This window comes from Mus musculus, chromosome 7 (genome assembly GCF_000001635.26).
Source record: "Mus musculus strain C57BL/6J chromosome 7, GRCm38.p6 C57BL/6J".
NCBI lineage: Eukaryota > Metazoa > Chordata > Mammalia > Rodentia > Muridae > Mus > Mus musculus.
In genome coordinates, this window is record NC_000073.6 from 99,691,211 (window position 1) to 99,713,823 (window position 22,613).

Consider the following 22,613-nt stretch of genomic DNA (forward strand, 5'->3'; position numbering starts at 1 on the left):
CGATTTCTTCATTAGTGCAAAGGCAGGAGCCCCACCTAGGATCACTGAGGAGAGTCAGGCCTCGAGGGCTGTGGTGGGCTCAGCGGGAGAACACTCACCTAGTAAGTTCATTCTTTCACTAAAGCTGTAACAGAGAAGAGCCGGTGTGCAGCACCTTGCACGGGATCCGACATCTATTGGGTGAGTCTTTCAGGCCCTTGTTGTGATGCCAAAACTTCAGTACTCACACAGGTTTAGGACTGCAGGGTTTATCTCCATTTCTCCAAGGGATTGATCGGCAAGGGATCCCCCACCCCTATCATCTATAGGCTAACACTATCAACCTCTGCAAGGAGAGCCTGGTCGCCTTCTTTGTGCCCAGAACCAAGCTAAGAGCTTCCTTGAGTCATCTCACAGACTCATCCTCAAAGAGAAGAAGTGAGAAGGCAGACACTTGGTCTGGGGTACCAAGCTGGGCTGGGTGGTCCCTGCCCTGCCCTGCCCTGCCCTGCCTTGCCCTGCCCTGTCCTGCCCTGCCCTGCTCTGCCCTGCCCTGCCCGTGCATACCTTGATGTTGTGGAACATCCCGCGGGGCTGTGCATCCTGATGTGAGTCCTGAGGCTCCACACTGACTTTCCTTTCATGCATATCTTCTGTGCCCATTGTGGTCTTGGTGCTCCTGTCTGGCATCCGGGGCCCCTCACCTATGGGTCCAATGGGACATCCAACCCAGTGATGAGATAAAATCCCAGATAAAAGCCCTTGACCCGTGCAGTATACTGTTTCCAGAAACAGTGACCTGGGTAGTTATGGAGGTCTGAGAGTCGGTCTCATCAGCCTTTCTGATGAGACCCCCTGGGAGGGACTTTCCTGTGAGAACATGGGTCCCATGTGTTCCTGTTGGAGACCTTTCCTCTGTCCAGGCACACACTTCTGAAAGAGACAGAAAGAGTCCCTTTTCCCCCACAGCAAGCTCTGGGACAACCACCCTCATACTAAGTATGAGCTGTGTGGTCTTTCAGTAGGCTTTAGACTAGGGGTGGGGGTCAATGTTGACTCCCGAGCTAAGGGATAAAGGCTTTCCCTTTATCAGACAGATACCTCTTGTCCTCATAGGACAGCATCATGTACATAGCCACAGAGCCAAGCAGTCATGTCTGCAAGCCATGCATCAAAGCACACAGCTACTCAGAATGCATGTCACAGAACCTTTGCCTGGACAAACAGACTCAGAGCTGTTTGGGACCCCTGATCTCAGTACCATGGTGGCTTTCTCACATAGTAACTATAGCAACATGTCCGTTACTATCTCCTGCTTCTGGCTCTCAGTGGAAACCCCAGAAGTACCGCCTACAGAACTCTACAACATCCTTTCAGCTGGAGACCAGAGCTTCCCCTGCACGACCCCCTCCATTTCCTGTGGGAAGCCTCCTCTATTGTTCCATGTCCCCCTCACCACAGGCTACAGTTTCCCCTCATTTCATGGCCTGCTGGAGACCTAAAAACACTTCTGAGGCAGTGGATTCTATCTCCATTCTGGGAAGAAAACTCAAAAAGGGCAACTGAGACCCTGAACCTCCACAGGCCAAGGTTTTGTGCTCCTCACACAAGGTGCCTTGGAACTTGAGGACTAATTTTTTTTTAATGATTTATGTATGTATGTATGTATGTATTTTATGTATATGGGTACTTTGCCTGCATGTACATCTGCATACCAGAAGATGGCATTGGACAGTTGTAAGGTGCCATGTGGGTGCCGGGAGTTGAACTCAGGACCTTTGGAAGAGCAATGCATACTCTTAACCACTGAGTCATCTCTCCAGCGTCCTCTCCCCCTGCCCCTTTGTCCTCCAAAGATCACTTTTAAACGTGTGTGTGTGTAGGTATGTGCCCACACGTCCATAGAGGCCAGAGGCCCTGTATTTCCTGGGGCTGGGGCTCCAAACGTTTGGGAGCCACTGATGTGGATGATGGGAATGGAACTCAGGTCTTCCACAGAACAGGGCACTCCCTTAACCACTAAAAGCCATCCCCCCAGCCTTGAGAACCATTAACACATATCATGGTTAATTGTGATTGTCAACTCTGGGATTTACAATCACCTAGCAGACATATCTTTGGGCGTGTCTGAGGGTAGGTTCCAGAGGGGTTTAACTGAGGAAGGGCCACTTAGCATGATGTGGCACCATCCGCTGGCCTGTGGTCTCTGACTAAATACAATAGACAAAGGGATATACAATAAGACAACAGGTATACCAGCACTGGACTCTCTCTGTCTGCCGACTGTACATACAATGTAACTGGGCTACATCTTCTCCATAGTGATAGATTGTACCTATGAGCCCAAATACAACTTCCCTTAGGTTGTTTTATGATCAGGTATCAGACTCTAACTAGTGAAATGACTGATAAGGTATAATTCACATGCCGTAAAACTCACAATCCAGAGCCAAGGGGTAAAGTGCATTTTGGGTTTTGTATGTTCATATACAGCCATCACCACTGTCCAGTTCCAAAACTCTCCCTTTCCATAGCAGGAAGCCCGGCACTAAGAAGTCACTTCTCATTCCTCCTTAGCAGGGTTCTGGAAACCCAAATTTACTTCCTGGTGTTGTAGGTTTTCTATTCTGGACATGTTACATAGATGAAATGATCTACTATGTGGTTGGTCACCTGTAACTAATGTTTTAAATTCCATAATATATCCAAGGGTGCTCAACACTGTAGCTTCTGTCAATGCTTCATGAGTTGGTACAGATGATGGCACTCCGTCATGAAGTGTAGATTACATTTTGTTGATGTATATATTCATCAACCGATAAACACTTGGGCCATTTGGGGTATTATGAACAGTCACTGTAGCCTTTCATGGGACATGCACGCTCAGTTCTCATGGGCACACATCTGGGAGTGGAATCACTGGGTCCCATGACAGATCTGTGTTTGACTGTTGGAGAAACCATCTGACTGTTTGCTGCAACTCTTCTAGGCTCAGCTCCAGCCCTGTCATCTGGTTGGCCTGGACCTAGAGCATGCTGGCCCTGCCACATGGGGTGATTGACTAGGTGTGAGCAGGCCCAATGGAGAAGGGCACTGCATTCCCTCCCCTTGTCAGGCTTGTTCAAGGAACATGGAGAGATACGCCATTTCCAAGCCCACCAGCAACATTCCAGTCTCTCTACACCTTTTCTGATAAGTTATGGGCAGCCTTTTCAGTGATGGCCACCCAGGTAGGTGTAATGGGGACATGGATGGTTTGATTATGATGGCGGGCATCTTTTTATGTTCATATTTATCATTTTTATAACTCTCCAGAGAAATGCCTAGACGCTAGCTGGAAACTTTTCAGGAAATGGAAGTGCGTATGACTGGGAGGAGTTCCTTTTGGGTCACAAACATCCAGAGGAAACAGAGGAGAGCAACACCTGGCAGGGAGGAGGTGGGAGGGGCATCACTGGGAAGGGGAAAGAGGAGGAGACTGCTGAGATCACTGAAGAGGGGAAGCCAGGCAGTGGTGGTGCACGCCTTTAATCCCAGCACTTGGGAGGCAGAGGCAGAGGCAGGTGGATTTCTGAGTTCGAGGCCAGCCTGGTCTACAGAGTGGGTTCCAGGACAGCCAGGGCTATACAGAGAAACCCTGTCTCAAAAAAAAAAAAACAGAGAGAGAGAGAGAGAGAGAGAGAGAGAGAGAGAGAGAGAGAGAGAGAGAGAGAGAGAGAGAGGGAGAGAGGGAGAGAGGGAGAGAGGGAGAGAGGGAGAGAGGGAGAGAGGAGGAGGAGGAGGAGGAGGAGGAGGAGGAGGAGGAGACGACACTGAGAGGACCACTTCTGAACCTAAGCTCCCCTCACCAGCAGAAAGAAGCCTGTCACCCACCGGCTGCCATCTGGGTCTTGATATGCATACACAGCACATGAATGCTTTTCAGAGCTCTGTGTCCTGTGTCCGTTGAATCTCCAAGCCTCTGAGAAGGGATCCCAGCAGCTCAGTCCAGATGTTAAACTTAACAGCCCTCCTTGGACAGATCCAAACTGAGAGAAAGCACAAACGTCTTTTTCTGTCTTGGCACACTCTAACCTAGCCAGGTCACCTTGGCAGCAGGGCCAGCATACCCCAAATCCTGGTCAACCAGACAACAGGTCTGGGGTTGTTGGAAGCTCAGATGGAAGGTCTGAAGTCACCTAAGTGAAGGAATAGCTCAGAATAAAATGCAAAGAATGGATGAGGGACAAGAAGAAGTCAGCAGTCCAGCTCAAAACATGCATCCCCCAGCCCAAAGCTCCTGAGCACGCTGGAGACAATGCTCCCTATACAACAGTCACATCCCCTCTCCTCTCTGCCCTCTCACCTGTTCTTCCCAAAGCGCCACTCACTTGCCTTAGGTGAGCTTCTACTTGCAGCCTCACTCTGGGTCTTCCTGAAGCTTCCACCTCAGCCTCCTCTGCCAAAGCTCAAAGTCTTCCTGGCTCATTCTGTCCGTTAGCGAAATATCTATTTCTGGTGCACAAAGTCCAATGTTCTACTCTTTGGGTTGGGGAAGAAGCCCAGCAATATGCTCTGGGCTTTGAGAGCAGTCATCTCCCCGAACATCTGCCAGCCAAAACTGCTCTTTAGGAGCTGGTCAGGGCGAGCCTGTGGTGCAAGGCTGCTCTCATGAACAAGAGCTGGTGCTCAGTCCAGCTGCAGTCACATGGGAAGGGGGGAATATTTGAGAGAACAGCCTGGCCCTTCCCTCCCTGATCACTCATTCCCGGAAAGGCTCAGTACCACTTTCCAATGCATAGTACCTCCTAGAGTCAGACTGCAAAATGCAACGCCTGCAAATGTAGAAATGAATACAGGCTTCCTCAAGCTCCCCTCAAGCCTCCAAGGTGAGCCTGAACAGGTCTCTTGTTCTTTCTGAGCTCCAACTTCCTCGGCTTACAGCTATGGATGACATTATCTACAGACAGGACCTACGACACACTGCTCCCAAGTATGGCATGGTGGTGATGGAAAAGACAGCAGAAGTCAGATGTACCCCCCCCCACCCCAGCAGGTAGGTCAGTGACCTAGGCAAGTTACTCACTGACCTTCCCCTCTCCTCTCATTTGAAGCATTTCAACACAGACTTGGCTAAGTCCCCCTCCCTCAGTTTGTCACCATCACGTCATGCCCCATTTATCCACTTGCGTCCCCCTCCACAATCAGATACGTCATCAGACGTAGCATAAAAACACACACACTTTTCCATTTCTTCATGTTTCTACTGAAGACTCCCATATCTTAGGGACTTTAGACTAAATAATACTGTGTGTTTCTATCTTGCTAGTCTGTCTTTTGTCAGTGTCTCGGGAATGAAGCCAGGATCAATGAAGGACAGAAAATCTCTTCTATTTCCTTAGGCCCATGAGGCAGGTGTCTCCCAGGGCTGGACTTCTGACTGGCACCCACCAAAGAGCCATTTTCCACTAATCCCAGATAAATCTTCCAAAATGTCTAAGACAACACATCCCAACTGGAGCTACCTCCTGCTTCCAAATTATCTTCTTTGTTCTGGCAGAGCCATAGACTGTCTCTAGATTACCCTTTTCCTTCCTTCCTCTAGGCTCCAGTCAACCACAAGACCCTGAGAACTGAATTCTCTCTGATTGCACTCAATGGCCCTAGAGGCAGTGACTCAGGTTTAGAGCCTGGGCTGGCTGGACTTATGTCAACTTGACACACAAACTAGAGTTATCTGAAAGGAGAGAACCTTAATTGAGAAAATGCCTTCATAAGATGTAGCTGTGAGATATTTGCTTTATCAGTGATTGATGGCTGAGCGCCCAGCCCATTGTGAGTGGTGCCATCCACAGGTTGGGCAAGCCATGAGGAATAAGTCAGTAAGCAGCACCTTTTCATGGCCTCTGTATCAGCTCCTGCCTCCAGGTCCCTGTCCTGCTTGAGTTCCTGTCTTGATTTCCTTAGATGATGAATAGCAATATGGAAGTGTAAGCAAAATAAACCCTTTCCTCCTCAACTGGCTTTTTGGTCATGCTGTTTTGTCACCGCAACGGTGACCCTAACTGAGACCGAGCACAAGAAGCTACAGTTCAGCTATGTAGCCGTAGAAGCCACATAGTCCCTTTGGCTTCTCACATCCAATGCCTCCTCCCCAGTGCAGGAGGCACCCACGAGAACCCAGGCTACTCGCTCGCCCAATGTGCCTACCTGCACACTGGACCTGCACACTGGACCTCTAGAGTCATGGCCTGTCCCCACACACATGGCCCTGCTGGTCTTCAGACACATTTTTCCCCCTCTTCTTAGTTTGTTCAGTCCAAGCAAGTGGTTAAACTGTTCAATACAGGACTTCATTAATCTGATCAACTCTTCAGGGGGAACCATCAACAGAATACTGGCCCCCAGGGTCTTCCCTTTATCCTGCTCCCAGCTAGTCTCTCCTCTCTTCTTCCCTGCCTCTCTCCCTCCCTTTCTTCCTTCCTTTTTGTTCCCTTCTCTCTATTTTCTCTCTCCTTCCTCTCTCTCCCTCTCTCTTCTCTCCCCCTTTCTTTCCTATCAACAGAGAGAGTCTCCCTACGTAGTCCAAGATGATCTCAAATTTGCAAGCCTTCTGTCTCAGGCTCCTGAGTGCTGGAATTACCTGCACGCACTGCCATGCCTGGCATCTTCAGAACCTTTGGTCCCTCCTGCCCCAGGTCCATGCCATTTTATAGTTTCCACCCATCCTGCACCGCCACGCTGTGGTTCTTATCTCAGGTCTCTGGCCACCCTTCCCCACTGCACTGAAAGGTTTTGAAACAAATTTCCAGTTTTTCAGCTCTGCTGCTGATCAGACAAAGCCCAGAGAGACACTGCAGGGTCTACTCAGCTGTGGCTCTCAAGAAATTTACCTCACTGGGAACCTCCGATGTTACTAAGTGGCACTTGTTTCCCTGGTAGAGAGTTCATCCTGCTCTCAGTGATTTGTCCTGCCATGAAACACCACCTGCTTCTACTAAAGTCTGCTTACACGAAGCAATGAGTTATTGTTACATATAGAACTAGAACCAGTGAGCTGGATGAAAGCTCTCTCTGTGGGCAGTGGTGGGGCGGCCATTGAAGACCCTACTAAACAGTGGTCTCTGGACTCTCTCTCTCTCTCTCTCTCTCTCTCTCTCTCTCTCTCTCTCTCTCTCTCTCTCTCTCTCTCTCTCTCTCCCTCCCTCCCTCCCTCCCTCCCTTCCTTCCTATCTTTCTTTCTTTCGCCTTTTATTTTTTTTAAACAGGGTCTCACTATGTAGATCTGACTGGCCTGAAACTTAGAGTGTAGACCAGAGTGGTCCCAAGCTCACCAAGAGCTTGGACATGTGTCAGCATGCACATCTAGTGTGTTCCATTGTGATCTGAGGGGGAAGCAGGGCTACTGCAGAGCAGGGAGCACCAAATGCAGGACTACATTGGGCGCCCACGTATCTGCACATCCTCAGAGTGTGCAACCAGGGCTTGGGATGCCTGTGGGCAAACAAGCTTGGAAAAGAATCCCAGAGGTGGAGAATGGATATCTGGATGTGAGCCCAGATCTGTCTGACTGCTGGGCTCCTGATGTCAGCCATCAGATCTGCACTGATGGCCTTGGAACAAATAGAATGACAGTCGCTTCTTATTCTGGTCACTTCTTATTCTGTCCCAGCCTCCCTTCTGTGAGTTGTCAAAGGTGGCCACATTGCCATCTGTCATTTTACCAGCCTGTTCTGTAGCTTTCTGTAGCTTGTGGGTCAGCTCACTGGTCAGTCAGGTGTTTCTTTCTGTGATCTGAAAGGGCTAAGAAAGGAAAAGTGGGGAGAAAGTTGAGAGGGTCTCAGCCTAGAGATCCTCAACCAAAGTGTGGGTTGGAGCCTTTTGGAAAACTACAGCAACAGCTGCCAAGAAATGCCAAGGCTTGAATCTGAAAGAGTCAAGACATGATACTTTCTATAGAATGTTCTAGCTAGTGCCTTACAGAAAGCGAAACCTAGGACCATGGCTTTATGGCTGGCAATCAGATGGCTCCTCCTGGCTTCAGTAAGGTTGGGACAATGGACATTGCTGCCCACCACCCACAGGGAGGATGTGAGACTAAGGGCTTGCTCAACTTCAAAGACTCACTGTGTCAGCCTTGGCCCCAAACTCACCAGCAGGTTTGTTTGCAAGTCTGGCCACCAGGCCTCAGAATAACTTATTTCCTGCTTATGGAAGACTCAGCTTAGTTACTTTCATCTGATCCGGGAAGCAGCACAGACCCCACTGGAAGCCACTCCCCCCTCACCTCCCACCCCCTCACTCTCTACCCCCATTAGCAGCGCTTTGTCTCTCCCCACCATCCAGTCTCCACCCTGCCTTTACCCCAAGTTCCTGTGCTCTTCAGCTGCATTCCAGGATTTGTTTTTGTTATTTTTCTAACTTTGGTGTATAAGAAGAAACACCACACCCATCCTTACTCTCTCTCTCTCTCTCTCTCTCTCTCTCTCTCTCTCTCTCTCTCTCCACACACGCGCGCGCGCACACACACACACACACACACACACACACACACACGGTGCTAAACACATATACACACTATGTCAGGTCATCAAAGGACCTGCACACCACACATAGAAAAGGCAGAGGTTGTGACAGGGAAACCCTGGCCCAGGGCCTTCATTCAGCCTTGAGGCAGCCTCTGGACTTGTCCTGCCTGGAGGCGCTTCTGGCTCTGGGATTTGTTTTGAAGCCTGCAAAATGCTGGCTTGCTGAATGTTTTTCAATTCATTGCCAGCATTTTTTTTTTTTTTAAATCAGAAACTTTCACAGCTAACTGCAGATTTTTGTTTTTGTCTTGAAAGATCAGCAGATCTGGTATGGACTCAGCTGTCCATGGTGCTATGCCTGCTCAGAGCAGTTTGCCCCGCTGGAGCCTCAGCAGAGGGGTGTCTCTTGTACATTTCCTGGACCCCTTTCTCCTGCTTGTGGATTTCCTCATCTGCCCCAGAACCCTGAGCTTGGGAGCCACCTGGATAGGGCGCCTGGGTTTGCTAAAACACTTTGAAGGTAAGGAAACAAGCCAAAGGAGCCCAGAACGTATCCAGTCATAGCAGACACACAAGTGGTGTGTCTTTGGTTCTCGAAGTGAGAGTAATGATTCATTCCAGGGCCAGGGAGAAGGCTCTGTGGGAAAAGCACTTGACTTTCTATTCCCAGAATTCACTTGTTGGAAGAAGAAGACAGGCTCCTCCAAGTTGTCTTCTGATCTTCAGAAGTGCACAGTCAAGTGTACCGTGCTGTGCATACGCGCACGTGTGTGCACATACACACACACTATTAAAATATAATCATAAAAAAAGAACCTCACACTCTGAGTCAGGGATGGTGCCCAGCATTGAGACAGCAAGTCTGGCAAAGATATGGAAACAATGGAGACGCCTGGAGCAGAAGGCTTCTTGAAGAAAGGCAAGGGGAAGGGGAAGGGAAAGAGGAGGAAGAAGGTGGCCACAGCAGTGGTGTGACAGCATAAAGGTTGAAAGGGGATGAAGGTCTGAACCTGTCCTACCCTGTGTCCAAACAGAGCAGAGAGAAAGGAGACCGCCATCAGACTCACCTTCCAGGATAGTGGATTGGACTCACTGGGAAAGCTACTAGCTCCCATTACCAAAGGCAGTGTCTAAGCCTGGGGAGGGTGGCGTCTAGGTGGCAGATAGTGACTGAGCCATCTCATTCCTCAAGATGGTGGCAGACCCCTTTCCAGAGGTGTGAACTGGGGGCATCTCCTGAGCCCTACCTCCTAAGACGTCCTGGCCTCCTGCAGACTGCAGCCCAGCTCCCTCAGGTTGGTCTTTCTCCTGCAGGTGCTCTTGCAGTCCCGAGGCCATCCCCACAACTCTTCAGCCGTGGTCAGCTGGCCACTCTCTTGCTACTTATGCCTTTCTTATCAGCTTCTTATCAGCTGATCAGATCAGTGCTGAGCTGTGGCCTATCCAGACAGAGATGGTTGTAAATCTGCTGAACTGCTCTAGACAAAATACTTAGGATACAAAACTTGGTTTGCTCAGCACAGTATTAGTATGACCTTAGACGGGTCCCCCCCCCCTTTTTTTTCTTTTTCTTTTTGCCTAAGCCTCAGTTTCCTTCTTTGCCAGTTTCTTCTAGACTCTGCCATCAGTTACCTAGCAACAGCATCCAGGTATGAACCTGGTTTGCTATAAAAGGACTGCTTGGCCTTCCTCTCTCTGACCCATCTCTCTTTGCTCTCCTCTCTCTCTCTCTCTCTCTCTCTCTCTCTCTCTCTCACTCTCTCACTCTCTGCTCTGCTCTCTCTCTCCTCTTTCTCTCTCTCACCTCTTTCTCTCTTCCTTCCTCTCTGTCCTCCTCTGTCTCCTCTCTTTCTCTGCCCCTATTCCCTTTTCAACCTCCCTTCTTATGTCCCCAAATAAATGTCATTTTATACTAGACTGGCACCTCAGGGGAGGAATGCCTCAGTGTGGGCCTGCTAAGGCATCCCCTTCCACCACATTACAAAACACATCAGCCAGTCTCATAGGAAATGCCCTGGGCCTGATACTTTGCAGATCTCAGAGGCAAGCTCCCTCCCTTCTCTCTACACTCCTCTACACCAGAGGTCTAGACTCCCAGTCTCAAGTTCAAGGCCACTGAGAGCCTCGGGCTTCATCTATCCATTCCTGCAGAACATAGTCCTCCAGCCCCCGTAGACTCCTGCCATCCCCCAGATTAATCCTCTCGGCCCTTATTCATGCCATACCCCTGATGGACTGGCCTCCCTCTCCCTGCCCATTGCTTCTCAGGTCTCACCCCAGTCCAGCTGAAGAGCAAGCTTGTTAATTGAGTTGAGCTCGTCCTCATGAGGTAGCTGACCAGACTGGAGCCTGGGCTATAGTTGGGGGTAGCCATGTTGATACAGAGTGACTGTGGGGCCTCAAGCTCTAGTTTCTAGCATTATGAAGGAGAACGAGTCCACAGCAGAAAGTGTGGAGGGGAGTCTCCAGACAGCAGCTGGGCTTGGCTGTCATTTGGGGGAAATTCCTTTTGGACGGACCCCTGAGTGGTCTGGTGGGGGAAAAATGACCTCAAGGTCTAGCTGTTGATTTTAGAGGGAGCTCTGTCAGGATGGAGGGTGGGGGAAGGCACTCTGGTGGTTTCCGAGTTGGGTCAGGGGCCAAGTGCTGGGACTTTCTGTTCCCAGTTCTGGCCCTGATTATCCCATGTAAACCCAAGATAACCTTAAAAATAAGGACTAGACGTTGGGGTGGGGGGGGGTGTCCTGAGCCTTGGGGAAGCAAGACAGTCTCCTTATCTAAACACGAAGCCATTGGCCCGAGGCCATGCTGCTTCCCCCTGCACCAGAAGAAAGCTCATCAGGCACTCTGTTTGAACCCATTTTCTCATTCCTGCATCACAGCACGAGTCTGGGGGCCTTAGTAAGGCTCAGCTGCCACACATAAGGTCACCCCTGTGGACACCAGGCAGGGGCTGGACCTGGGGCACCTTCAGTGTGATTCTGAAGAAAGAGGACAAAGGGAGGCCACTAAGAGCTCAGACTCCACAGGGGGCTTGGGAGTTGCAGAGTCTGACTCTGATCAGATGTGTGGTCTGAGGTCACAGGTCATTGGCTTCTTTTCCTCATTTGTAAACGGGGCAGAAGCTGACTTGAACTCACAGAGCTGTGATGCACAAGTAAGGTCAGGATGAATATCCCAGGACACAGATCACCGAGGCCTGGCCACTTAGCTCTTCACATCCTTCTAGAGCCCCAGTGGACTCTAAGCTAGTCTATATGCCCAGGGAGCCATATGAACTCCTAGTGTCAGAGTCTGTTGGCTTTTCTCAGGTATCTCCAGTAGCCTCCTCCCTTAACCTGATTGCTCACTGAGCCTACAAACATCGCCAGCCCACTTGCCCTTCTAGAATGTACATTCTGTTCAGGCCTTGCTGGCTGGTGCTCCCTCCAATAGAATCCTCTACCAGATCTGGATGTAGACCTGCTTCCCCAATGCGGGCCAGCTTTTTTTTTCAAAAAAACTTTTTTCAAACTTTGGCTTTTTCTTCTTCTTCTTTTCATTATTATTTTCCTTTAACAAAAAATGCCTTTATTGTAGTGAGATTACAAATACAAGCATCACACGGTTAGATTAAAACCGTCACTCAAACACTGCCTTAATCCCAAACTGTATCTCAGTGAACGGCTACGTAGTTTGAGGTCTGCCATTCTGAAGCCACGGAGCTTCACCTGGGGTTTTACATGTTCATAATCAATTTCATTTAAGATACACTTATCCACCACCACAAAAAGAAAAACATGACAGTTGAAATTAGAAAAACAATTAGCTTTATCTTTCAGTTTGACACCCCCATTCTCTCTCTCTCTCTCTCTCTCTCTCTCTCTCTCATTCCTTCTTTCTTTTCTGGGATCCTGGGCATTGACCTTAGGACTCTGAGCATGCTAGGCCTGAGCTCTACCACTGATGGGCACCACAGATGGGCACCACAGAGCTGGGACCTGGGACACAGAACCAGTTACTCACTGGACAGTCCCATCATCCCAACTCTGGTCCCAGTGGGTCTTGTCTCTCACACCTTCTATCCCACTAACATGGGCTCCTTCCATTCTCAAAGCCCCTATATGCTTCAATCCCCCATACTGATTTAAAGGCCCAGTCAGTCTCTGCAGAGAGGCCTCTGCCCTGCTGTTCCCTCCACAGACCAAGTTTATAAGCACAATGGGAGACCAAGGGACTATCCCTGCCACCGACTATGAAAATAGAGAACTAGAGTCCCTGAAAGGGATACAGGCAGGCAGACTGGGCATGGACTCCATGATCCCTTGCTAAGGTCAAGGCCAGACCAGCATCTGGCACTTCCAAGACCAGTCATGGGAGAAGTAACACCCCGCCCCATGACTGCTCCCAAGTCAGTGGCACCCCAAAAATAATTCGTTTTGTGGGGAGACAGTGGAAAAGTGCACAAGGTAGGCCAGAGTTCATCAGTATGGAGTGAGGATAAGAAAGCAAGTGACAGAGAGGAGAGAGTACCAATATGAGAAAGATGAGTGTTCTGGTCTCTATCCTGCAGGTTAATTGCTGGGTGATCTTGGACAAGTCACTTGCCCTCTCTGAGTATCTGTTTCCTCACCTGTTTGTTAAAAGGGAGGGAAAATTTCATTGAGTTCCCATAAAGTCCATGGGGCAGAGCTGGGATTTGAACATGAGGCTGATGGTTCTCTCCCTCAACTCCTCTATCTTCCCTGGAAAGATCTCACTTAAACAGAGTACGACAGCAAGCTAGCCACAGTGGCCACACCTAGAGTAAGCAAGGATGAACTGGGCTGTGTGTCTGGTGGCTAACACTGTGCATGGTGGCTAGCAGGGGCTTCCTCTGGCTTGGACAGTGGCCCCAGGTAGGCTTTATTTGGAAATGTTGGAAATGTCAAATTTCTCAAGAAAATTTGCAGTGGGCAAGGACTCCCTAGCAAGGGTATAGAGGCCAGAGAGTGGTTTCCCTGGCTCTCACCATAGGGACAGTTTGGGAATATTAGTTTTCTCCCTGCGCAAACAAGGGAACTCAGCTACCCAAGGGCACATGCAAACTGTCAGGCTAGCTCTGTGGGAGACACATCTGACTCTCATCCCCTTTTGGTGTCTGTCTGTCTCTAGTAGAACAGCTGGCCCTGGGCTCTTCAAAGACTGAGAGTCATCTGTGTCCCTATTCCTGTCCACTGTTCTGAGCCTGACCAAAGCACCAGAGGGAGGCTCAGTACAGTGGACAGGATGAGGGATACAGATGACTCCAGAGGGAGGCCACCTCAAGCTGTGTCTCCTGCTGGTGTCTCAGTGCAAGAACTCATAGTAGCTTCCTGTTATATATGTGTCAGAGATCAGTTAGAGAACCCAGAGCCAAGCCTTTATAGGGGGGAGGCCAATGCAGAACTAAGAGTGTAAGTTTCTCCCCTGTCACGGGATCTCCAATCCCTGCATTTGTACTGAAGAGGTAAATAGGAATTGTGTTTGTCCGTAGCTCATAAACCCAGTGAAACCATCCTATTATGCCTGGGTCAGGGGTGCCCACCTGTGATCCCTGCACAATGGAGGCAGAGGCCAGAGAGAGGCATGTCAGAGCTGAACCTGAACTACAAGCAAATCCTTTGGCACCAAACCCAAAATAAAGCCCAACCCTTCCCTCAACCTGACCGCATCTTCCTCTCTCCAATAAAGCCTCCTTAGAGCAAATACCCATCCCCACCCTTCCTGGTGTCCCAGGGTCCCCAAACTGTGTCTGTTACACTGCTGAGTCTGTTTGGCCTGGAGGCAAGCCTGGCCTTGCTTGGGTGGGTGTGAAGCCATCACTGCAGCAGACAGGCAGTGGCAGGGAGGCCAAGGGTTACTGTAGGGCATCCAGCCCGGACTCCCTGTGTAAAGACCTTCTGTTCCACCATTGTCACAGGTGGGTCTGTCACTCTGACCTGGCCACTCTGTGCTTTCCTCTCACCACTCCACACTTGGCCTCAGGAAGTTTCCAGACACTTCCCCTCTAGCCTCCTCAGACCCCACCATTACCCACTCCAGGTAAGTGTCAGCAGGCCTCTCAGAGTGCCCTCTCTGTGTGGATCCTGTGGATTGTGTCTGAAATCTGTCTGTCAGTCCCTTTGAGCATTTGTCCCTGTGGGTTGGTGGTTTTCTGTCTTTCTGGCTCACACTGACACTCCCCTCTCACCCTCCAGGTCCTTGCTGTGACTTTCCTTCAGAGCCATGTTGTGTCTGTTCCTCTGTCCTGCTCCTAGTCTGCCCCTCTGTCCTGCTGACACCTGTTGGTTCCTGTGTCTGTTTGCACATTCTCTCTGTCTCTCTGTCTCTTTCTCTCTCTCTCTGTCTCTCTGTCTCTGTCTCTGTCTCTGTCTCTGTCTCTCTCTCTCTCTCTCTCTCTCTCTCTCTGTGTGTGTCTCTCTCTGCTTCTTCTCTGTGGTCCTCTACTTTGTCCATCCATCTCTACGTTGCCTCCCTCACACCGGTGTGGGGGTGATGAGTGTTGGGGATTAGCTTAATGAGGCTGGGTAGGCTGGCCTTTCTAAGGTCTTGGGTCTCTAGCTCAGCAGAGTGGCTTGGCTTGGCTCCCTGTCTCCAGCCCAGTAAACTGGCTTCCCTTCCTGCCCCTCTCATTCACTCATATACCCTCTCTGAGGTCCACAGACCAGGGGAGAGGGGCTTGTTCTGTGCAGAACTAAGCCTCTGTCTCCTCAGCACACCACAGAGGCACTATATATAGTCTCCCCCCTTTCCTGTGGCTGGAGAAGCCTCCAGGCTCCCTCCCAATTCCTTCCGTTCCGTCCCCCAGACTTACCTATTCTGGGCCCCATGGCTGGGGAAATGCAGAGAATTGTGGCCCCCAGTCCAACCTGGAGCTTAGCAGAGAGGAAGTGAGCCTGCCAGTGGACAACGGGAGACAGCTCCTGAGAGAGCAGCAGGGACCATCAAGGTAGGACTGTCCCTCACTAGGCTATATTTATTTGGCCACACTAGACAGCAGCTGCCTCCAGGTCAGGTGTGGTAGAAGCCCTGCTCAAACTGACCCCTCCCTGAGAGCTCTTCTGGGAACTTGCTCCTTTATCTAGCTTTAGACCCCCCAACCCTTGCAGTGTCTGTTTCTTTGGTTCCATGAATTCCTCTGATCTCTGGTTGGGACAGCCCAGGACCAGGAGTTGCAAAGGAGGCGGGTTTGTTTAGGTCCAGCCCCCATGCAGTGAGGAGGCTGGTCCCTCCCTGAGGCTTATGGTTATTTCCTGTGGGAGCAGCAGAGGCCAGAGTGAGAAGCTGTTTATGGCTCTTAAGTTCAGGACCATTCTAGAGACAAACATTCCAGAATGTTCAGTCTCTTTGCTGCAATCCTAGTCACCGCCTGAGCTGCTTTTCCTGTGGGGCTGCTGTCTTCCCAACCCTCTATGAGCTCTGAAGCAAGCCTTTGCTTCCCTCTGAGCCTCTGCCCTGTCTCCCTCATCTCTCACTAATATCTGCCCTTGCCATCTGCGCCACCTAGATGAAAGGGGAAGGAAGGGAGGGGGAAAGGAAGCAAGACAAAACAGTAAACGTGAAATTCTTAAGAGATGTCTGGACAAAGGTCTTCTAGATGGCTGGAAGAATGATCCCATCCCAGTGCTGGCCCTAGCCAAGGGACAGGCATCACAGGAGTTCTTGTGGTGTGAAGAGTGCGACAATAAATAGAGAAGCCAAGCCTGGAGGCCAGAGGCTGAACTGGAGGGAGGGGCAAGAGGCAGGGCCTTCACTGGGCTGGGGAGGCTCCCTAGGGCCCATTCATCCAACAGCCTTGGATTCCTCCATTTCACAGTCTGAGTCACATGCCACAGAGCACCCCACTTGCTGGGAAAACATGTCTTGCTGCTCCCCACCCCCACCCATCATGCTAGAACCAGGCATGCCCTTCAACCCAGGCTCTCTTCTCAGGGAAGAGTTGGCCCCAATTTGATACAGAAATGAGCACAACTCCATCTCCAAAAGGAGACCTGTGCATAGAGTGGGGATGTGAGTTGAGAGTCTAGCTTCCTCGGAATGATAGAGAGCTTCCTTTAGCCCACTTGGCCATAGAAAGCTGGGACATCTGAGATACAGATCTGGCTGGAGCTTAGGCACTCAGCCAGATGCCCAACGCTTTCTGAGTGAAGGTGTCATTGAAGGACCAGCAATATGAGCACGTGACCGTGGATGAAGGCCAGCAATTGTGACGGACTGACAGAAAGAAGACTCTGTCCTAATTGGGAAGCCAGAGTAGATCTGGGCTCTCACCCTTCAGTCCAAAGTCAGCAGCGAGTTTTCCTAGAGACTGGAAGACAGAGAACCTTCAAGATATCAAATCACTGGTACAGAGCTGCAAGAAGGAGGGTCCCTTAGAAACTCTCTTATCACTGACTTAGCCTCAGGAACTGAGGCTTTTTGTATGAAACCAGAATATTCATGGACTCAGATGTGCTTAGGTGGAACAAAGGTCAGCCTATGAAACTTGAGCTAACAGGTCCTCAGACAGTTCCTGAACTAGTAGTTGAGTTGGGTCCCATCCACAGGAGCCCTAAGCTCTGTGCTTGCTGCCTTGCTCCCTGGCCTCGTGTACTTGGGAACATTGCTGTTTGCTGCAGCCTGCACACTGCACAGCCCCATGGGCTGTGTGGATCCTAGCACCATCTGCAGATTCCCATTGTTTGCGAAACTTGATGCCTTTTTAAAGCTTCGCCTGCTGTTGGCATGGCTTGCAAAACTCTGCAGCTCCCAGCATCCTTGACATTCTCATGGTCCTGTGGTTCCTGCCAAGCCTGACGTTGTTGTAAAACCCTGAGCTGTTGGCAGAACCAGGGCCCTTCTCTCTGAGTAGCCCACGTAGAGACGGGCCTTTCTGTAAACCTGACACAACAGGAGATTTCATCTGTGGAGCCATCTGCTTCGGGTTGCAGGAAGAAGGATGCAGGGAACTAGATTGCTGAGCTCCATTCTGGTCCCAGCTCTGTCACAACCCTGCTGTGGGACACCGGGCAAATCCTCCGCTCCTTAGGACTCGGTCTTACCATCTGTTAAGTGATCATGGCCTTAAACCATCAAGCTGCAGGGAGAGCCTGATGGTCACTGTGACCTTGCTCGGCAGATAAGGGGAGTAGTAGTCAGAGACACCTTCCCCCCAAACCTCCAAACTGCATCCTCAGCACCTCCATTCTCACTTCCCTCTGCCTCGTCAGTCAGGGAGCGGATATCTATAAATGAGCTCTAGGCTAGCTCGGTAGCAAATGAGGGTCTTCAGCAAGCCTGGGTGGTCCAAGCCTGGGCCACTGCCTTGGGCTCAGATCCCTGCTGTGCAGACCTGCTTCTTGCAGGGCTCCTTAGGTCCGTCCAGGGAAGGCAATGCCTTGCTTGTCTTTCCTCACTGCCAAGCCTCACACTACCACTCAGAGAGGTGATTTGCTCAGAGCCCTCCCCTGCACCCGACCCTGCACCCACCCACCCCAACACATCCCATCCTCTACACACACACACACACACACACACACACACACGTTTCTCTCTAGCAAGAGGTGAGCTGTGAGTTAAGGACATCCGTGTCAGATACGTCTGTTGTACTGAGGTCAGTGTGGGAAGGAATGTAGAGCTCTTTTAATTCAATGTCCCATCTTCAGATTGTGAGACTGAGTGAGGCTCATTGGGAGTGCCTGTCTACTTCACCCTGAGTTTCTTTCCCTGGCCAGTAGAGGAAAAGTAGCCTCCATCTGGCTAAGGGTCTGGACTTTCCCTTTTTGCCGGTCCTTTCTACCCTGAGGAAATGCAGCTCATTTAGACACCTCATGGTCGGCAGGCCAGCTGGATAAAGGGGACTCTAGAAGGGGCTCTGCCATGAACCCTTTGGCTCGTCCACGTTTGCTTACTGCCACTGCTTTGCTCTCGGGAACTCCTTCCACCTGACAGACTGTGGTATGGGGGTACCACACATACCAGACTCTGTTGTCTCAGCAGCTGCCCCCTGGCTCCCACTGCCTCCGTGCTGGGCTAGAAACAGCCTTCTCCCCTGCAAGTGACAGGCCTGTTTCCCAGAGAGCAGGACTTCGGTCATCTGATGCTTTTTAGGCACTGGATGCTTCAATTCTGACCCAGCAAGAATTTTCTGGAGCCCAGTGTCCTCCTCGGCGGGTAAAAAGATAAGGAACCTCCGGGCAGCACCACACAGAGCATCATCATCTCCTAGAGAATGGGTGGCTCCTTTGCAAGGAGACAAAATTCCCTCTCTAGAGAGAACTCTCAGGCTAACTTGGAGTCAGTTGATTGCCCTCTCTGATCCTCCGTGCCCTTGTCTGTGAAATGCCTCCCTAGAGCTGTCAAGGCTGGGACGAGCTGATGGATGGATTAGTGCTTGCTAAGTTCTGAGAGTTGAGCAGACACATCCCCATTATCGATATGGCAGCCGTGATGATGTTGATGACCTGTGGTTCTGGAAGCAGAGTTAGGGGAGGAAGTCAATCACAGCAGGTGAGCATCAGGCCAGCCCGACCTGACTGACAGCCCCAAGGCAATACATCACCAGAAAACCCCTCCCCTCGGACAGAAGGAAGCTCAAGGGCAAACTGGGAGCTCAGCGGACTGGCCAGGCATCAGTGGGTACTTGAGGGGGTCTCTTATGGGACCTCCAGCTGTCACTGTGTCATCTCTATGGTCCTGCTTCTGCCTGCTTGTTAGTTTCCTTATTATAAAATAGGGAGATGGCCGGAAAGGGTCCCATTCTTTGGAAGGATTGCATAAGCTGAAGTGTTAAAATGGGGTTACAGTTATTAATACCATGTGTCCTTGGGGAGACGACATTGATGGGTACAGCAAAGCTGGAGGGGACACAAAGTGGGGGTGAGGGTGCAGACAGAGTCAGGTGGACAGTGGGAACCAGAGAAGGTCTGGAAGGAACCACTGAAGGAAAAGCCTGGCTCCCTGAAAGATTTTTGCAACATTGCCCCCTGGAGGCAGAGGGGAGATCTGCACCCTGGCCTTTGATCCCAGATTCTAGAAAGGTCTGAAGGGGCCTTTGGAAGGAAGGACCAGAGCCAAACAAACAAGGATGCTTTGTTTGTGTGAGCTGTCCTGGCTTTTCCACTTGCCAGATGTTCTACTTCATTTTTATAGTGGTAGGATGCACTGGCTTTGGTTGATTTTTAACTTCCATCTTTTAGAGACAGTCTCATTTTGTAGCCTTGCTGTCCCAGAACTCACATCCAGTCTCCTGTCTCAGACTCCCCAGTGAAGAGATTACAAGTGTGAACCTCCATACCTAGTTTACCATGCTTCCCCACCCCCCACATTTTTGTTGTCAGTATTATTTCTTTGAAGCAGGGTCTCCTGTAGCCCAGGCTACAGTGTATAACTGATGCTGCCGTTACAGGTGTGTGACATGCTGGTCTCACCTTGCTCACCTTAGGGGGACAACTGGGTGACACTGAGTACATTTTCTGTGTGTGGAGCTGTCAAGGGGCAATGGGTGTCCATCCAACCCCACACTGCGTTTGTCTCCAACAGCAAGCTGTGATCTCCAGGACCGCATGCCACGATGCTATCTACTTACCGACTTTTAGAAGTTGTGACAGCTTCAGGGAAGCACACCACCAACTTCATCCGGAAGATGAGTCACTTCCTCCCTCATGGACTGCGAGTCTGAGGGTAGAAGGCAGGAATAGCAGTGACCCACAGCTGCAGAGGCTTATGGGATGCTCACTCAGAGGGCCTGGCTCACACGGCACTTCTGGAAAGGCCAGCCTGACGTTAGGGCTAAGGCTGGGCTAGGCAGGATCCTTCTTTGCTGCTGCTATGGGGAGAGGGAGGAGAGGACCTGGACCAGCATCCTTGCATCCCTCACAGCTGTTTATCCAGGGTTCTGTCAGCTTGCGTCTGGAGATTCCCCTACAGCCGTCACTCCAGAGCATGCCCTCCATTCAGCACACAAGGTCTCTTCGGTTCTAGAACACATGTCAAGTGTTCTGGGTGATGCTGGCCTTATGCAAATGCTATCCTCTCTTCGATATGTAGAGAGAGCATACTGTGTGGCCCTAGCAAGGGAAGAGACCAGGTCTCAGGTCTTTCAAATGAAGTGGCCTCCCAAAGGCAAGGGCAGGGTAGATTTCCCCAGAAAATAGGAGAGGGTATGAGGTCTCTCGCTCACCACAGCACATCCCAGGCTAGCTGGCTTGAGAGCTTACGAGGACCCTCCTCTTTCTGCTCTCATGTCGCCATAGAAGTGCTGAATTAAAGATCTGCCCTGTGGTGCCAGGCTTTACACGTGCTCTGGAGATCCACATTCAGGTCCTCATGCTTACATCACAAGCGTGTTACCCACTGAGCCATCTCCCTAGCCCTGAAGTCTCCTGAATGCGAGATGGGAAACCACCTTTAAGATCTGGTCATCAAGGGGAGGTGGTTTTGCATAAACAAGCCAACCTAGTCTTCAGAGCAATTTAGGCCTGAGCTCAGCTAATGACCAGCCACATGGCAGTGGGTGGTTATTTAGTGTTTTCTAAGCTTCTGTCTCCTTGCTGTAAAATGAATGTGTTGCCAGGTGTCTCCCTGTACACCTGAAATCCTAGCTCTCAGGAGTTTGAGGTAAGACTCTCACTTTAAGTTCGAGGCCAGTCTAGACTATGTAACAAGCTTGAGGCAAGTTTGGGCTACATTGTGAGATCCTGACTCACAAATCACCCAAAATAAGCCAAATATTAAAAATGGACGCATCGATGAAGACTTACATCACAGTACATCCGGCACTGTTCTCAGTACAGGGATTGGCTCAGCCAATGCTCCCAACAACCTATTAGAATCTCCAGTTTCTAGATGAGGAAGCAGAGACACAGAGGAACTAAAGCATTTGTTCAAGGTCACAGAGCTGGCAAGGGACAGGTCAAGATCAGAGCCCAGGCCATATCCCTAGTCAGATCTCTGAGTCAGAGGCCAGTCATGAACTTGGTCCACAGCCATTAGTCCCCATGCCTTGGGTTGGACCACTTGCTCCACTGAAGACTGTCTGGGTGGTCTTGGCTGGTCGCTTGCCTTGTCAAATCTCAGTTCTCCCCATATAACAGAAACCATTCGAACCCCAACTAGTGACTCCAAGGTTCTTGCTCCCGCTCAGCCCCTTCCTGAACTGTGCATCTCCTTGCTCTGTGGAGAGACCTCAGGCACACGAGGCTCACATGGAAACTGATCTTTCACACGTGAAGCGCCAAGTCCAATCAGAACCAGACCTATCTCTCACCAGTGTGTCTCCCCTCAGCCTGTGGGGCAATGTCCTTCCCCTTCCTGTCTGTTCCTGCCCCACCTTTCACCCAGAGTTCACTCCAACTGCTTTCTGGACCCTTGTCTTGCTGTCTCTTTGCTTTAATTCCATTGTCCCTGACCCCAGTCTGTCCTCCACACCCTGCCACAGATCCTTCCAAGCCCCCAACTTCCTGTGCCTAGCCTTCTCCACGGAGTAACACCCAATGTTCATCACATCCAAAGCCAAACCTCCCTCCCGGACTCACTGAAGCGCCACGTACCCCGTCTCCACTTCTGAGCCGGAGCGTTTCCTCTGATCTAATGCCCGTCTCAAATCCTTCACTGGTCCCCCAAGCTCCCAGACAACTAATGTTTCCTGAGCTCCTGGAAGAACAGGGGTTCATGTTCTGTTCCCAGGTCCTTGACTAAAGAGCACCTCACGGTCTGGCTCCATTGCAGAGCCTCCTGAGCCAATTCCTCTGCCTTCTCTCTGGGTCCAATAGGGTTTGCATGCCTCTTCCTCATCTAAGACCTTAGGGTAAGGATAGAGGAACCCTAGGGTCACCTATCACAGGGCAGCATAATCCTAAAGAAAAACAAGTCAGGAATCTCAGCCTCTCCAGAACAAAGCCTCAGAGGGAGGGGTGTGCATTGTGTGTGCATGTGCGTGTGAGTTTACATGTGTGTAGTGGTGTGAGGGCTGCCCAGCTGGCTGCTCAGTTACTCATTCAGTCACAGCATCTCACCACAGTTTTACTTAAGCCAACATGGATTGTCTGATCATCCTCATTAAAAGGTAAACCAAGGCAGAGAGCACAGCCACCTACCCAGGGTGCACAGCTGCTTGGTGGCTGGTGTTCAGACCCAAGCCAGGTGCAT

At 50.6% G+C, this 22,613-nt stretch overlaps 1 protein-coding gene and 1 long non-coding RNA gene across 10 annotated transcripts in view; one reads left to right on the top strand and one right to left on the bottom strand.

Moving 5' to 3' along the window:
• The window catches only part of Slco2b1 (solute carrier organic anion transporter family, member 2b1), a 53,537-nt gene extending 33,407 nt beyond the window's left edge, over positions 1-20,130 (bottom strand). The window contains exons 1-3 of one of the 8 annotated variants that reach the window (XM_011241638.3): positions 4,350-4,501; positions 3,853-4,157; positions 547-683 (exon numbers count right to left, since the gene is read on the bottom strand). In XM_011241638.3, coding sequence (XP_011239940.1) covers positions 547-683; positions 3,853-3,880 — 165 coding nt within the window. In that variant the 5' untranslated portion in view covers positions 3,881-4,157; positions 4,350-4,501. Of the gene's footprint in view, positions 1-546; positions 684-3,852; positions 4,158-4,324; positions 4,600-15,300; positions 15,633-20,052 lie in introns of those variants that run through there. The other 7 variants (XM_011241637.3, XM_011241639.1, NM_175316.3 and 4 more) reach the window with 7 other exon arrangements.
• The window catches only part of Gm34280, a 23,002-nt gene continuing 403 nt past the window's right edge, over positions 15-22,613 (top strand). The window contains exons 1-5 of one of the 2 annotated variants that reach the window (XR_003946841.1): positions 15-180; positions 2,969-3,209; positions 8,802-9,006; positions 14,407-14,528; positions 20,007-22,613. The exon at positions 20,007-22,613 is cut by the window's right edge and continues 403 nt beyond it. This is a non-coding gene — a long non-coding RNA (predicted gene, 34280). Of the gene's footprint in view, positions 181-2,934; positions 3,210-8,801; positions 9,007-14,406; positions 14,529-20,006 lie in introns of those variants that run through there. The other variant, XR_003946842.1, reaches the window with a different exon arrangement.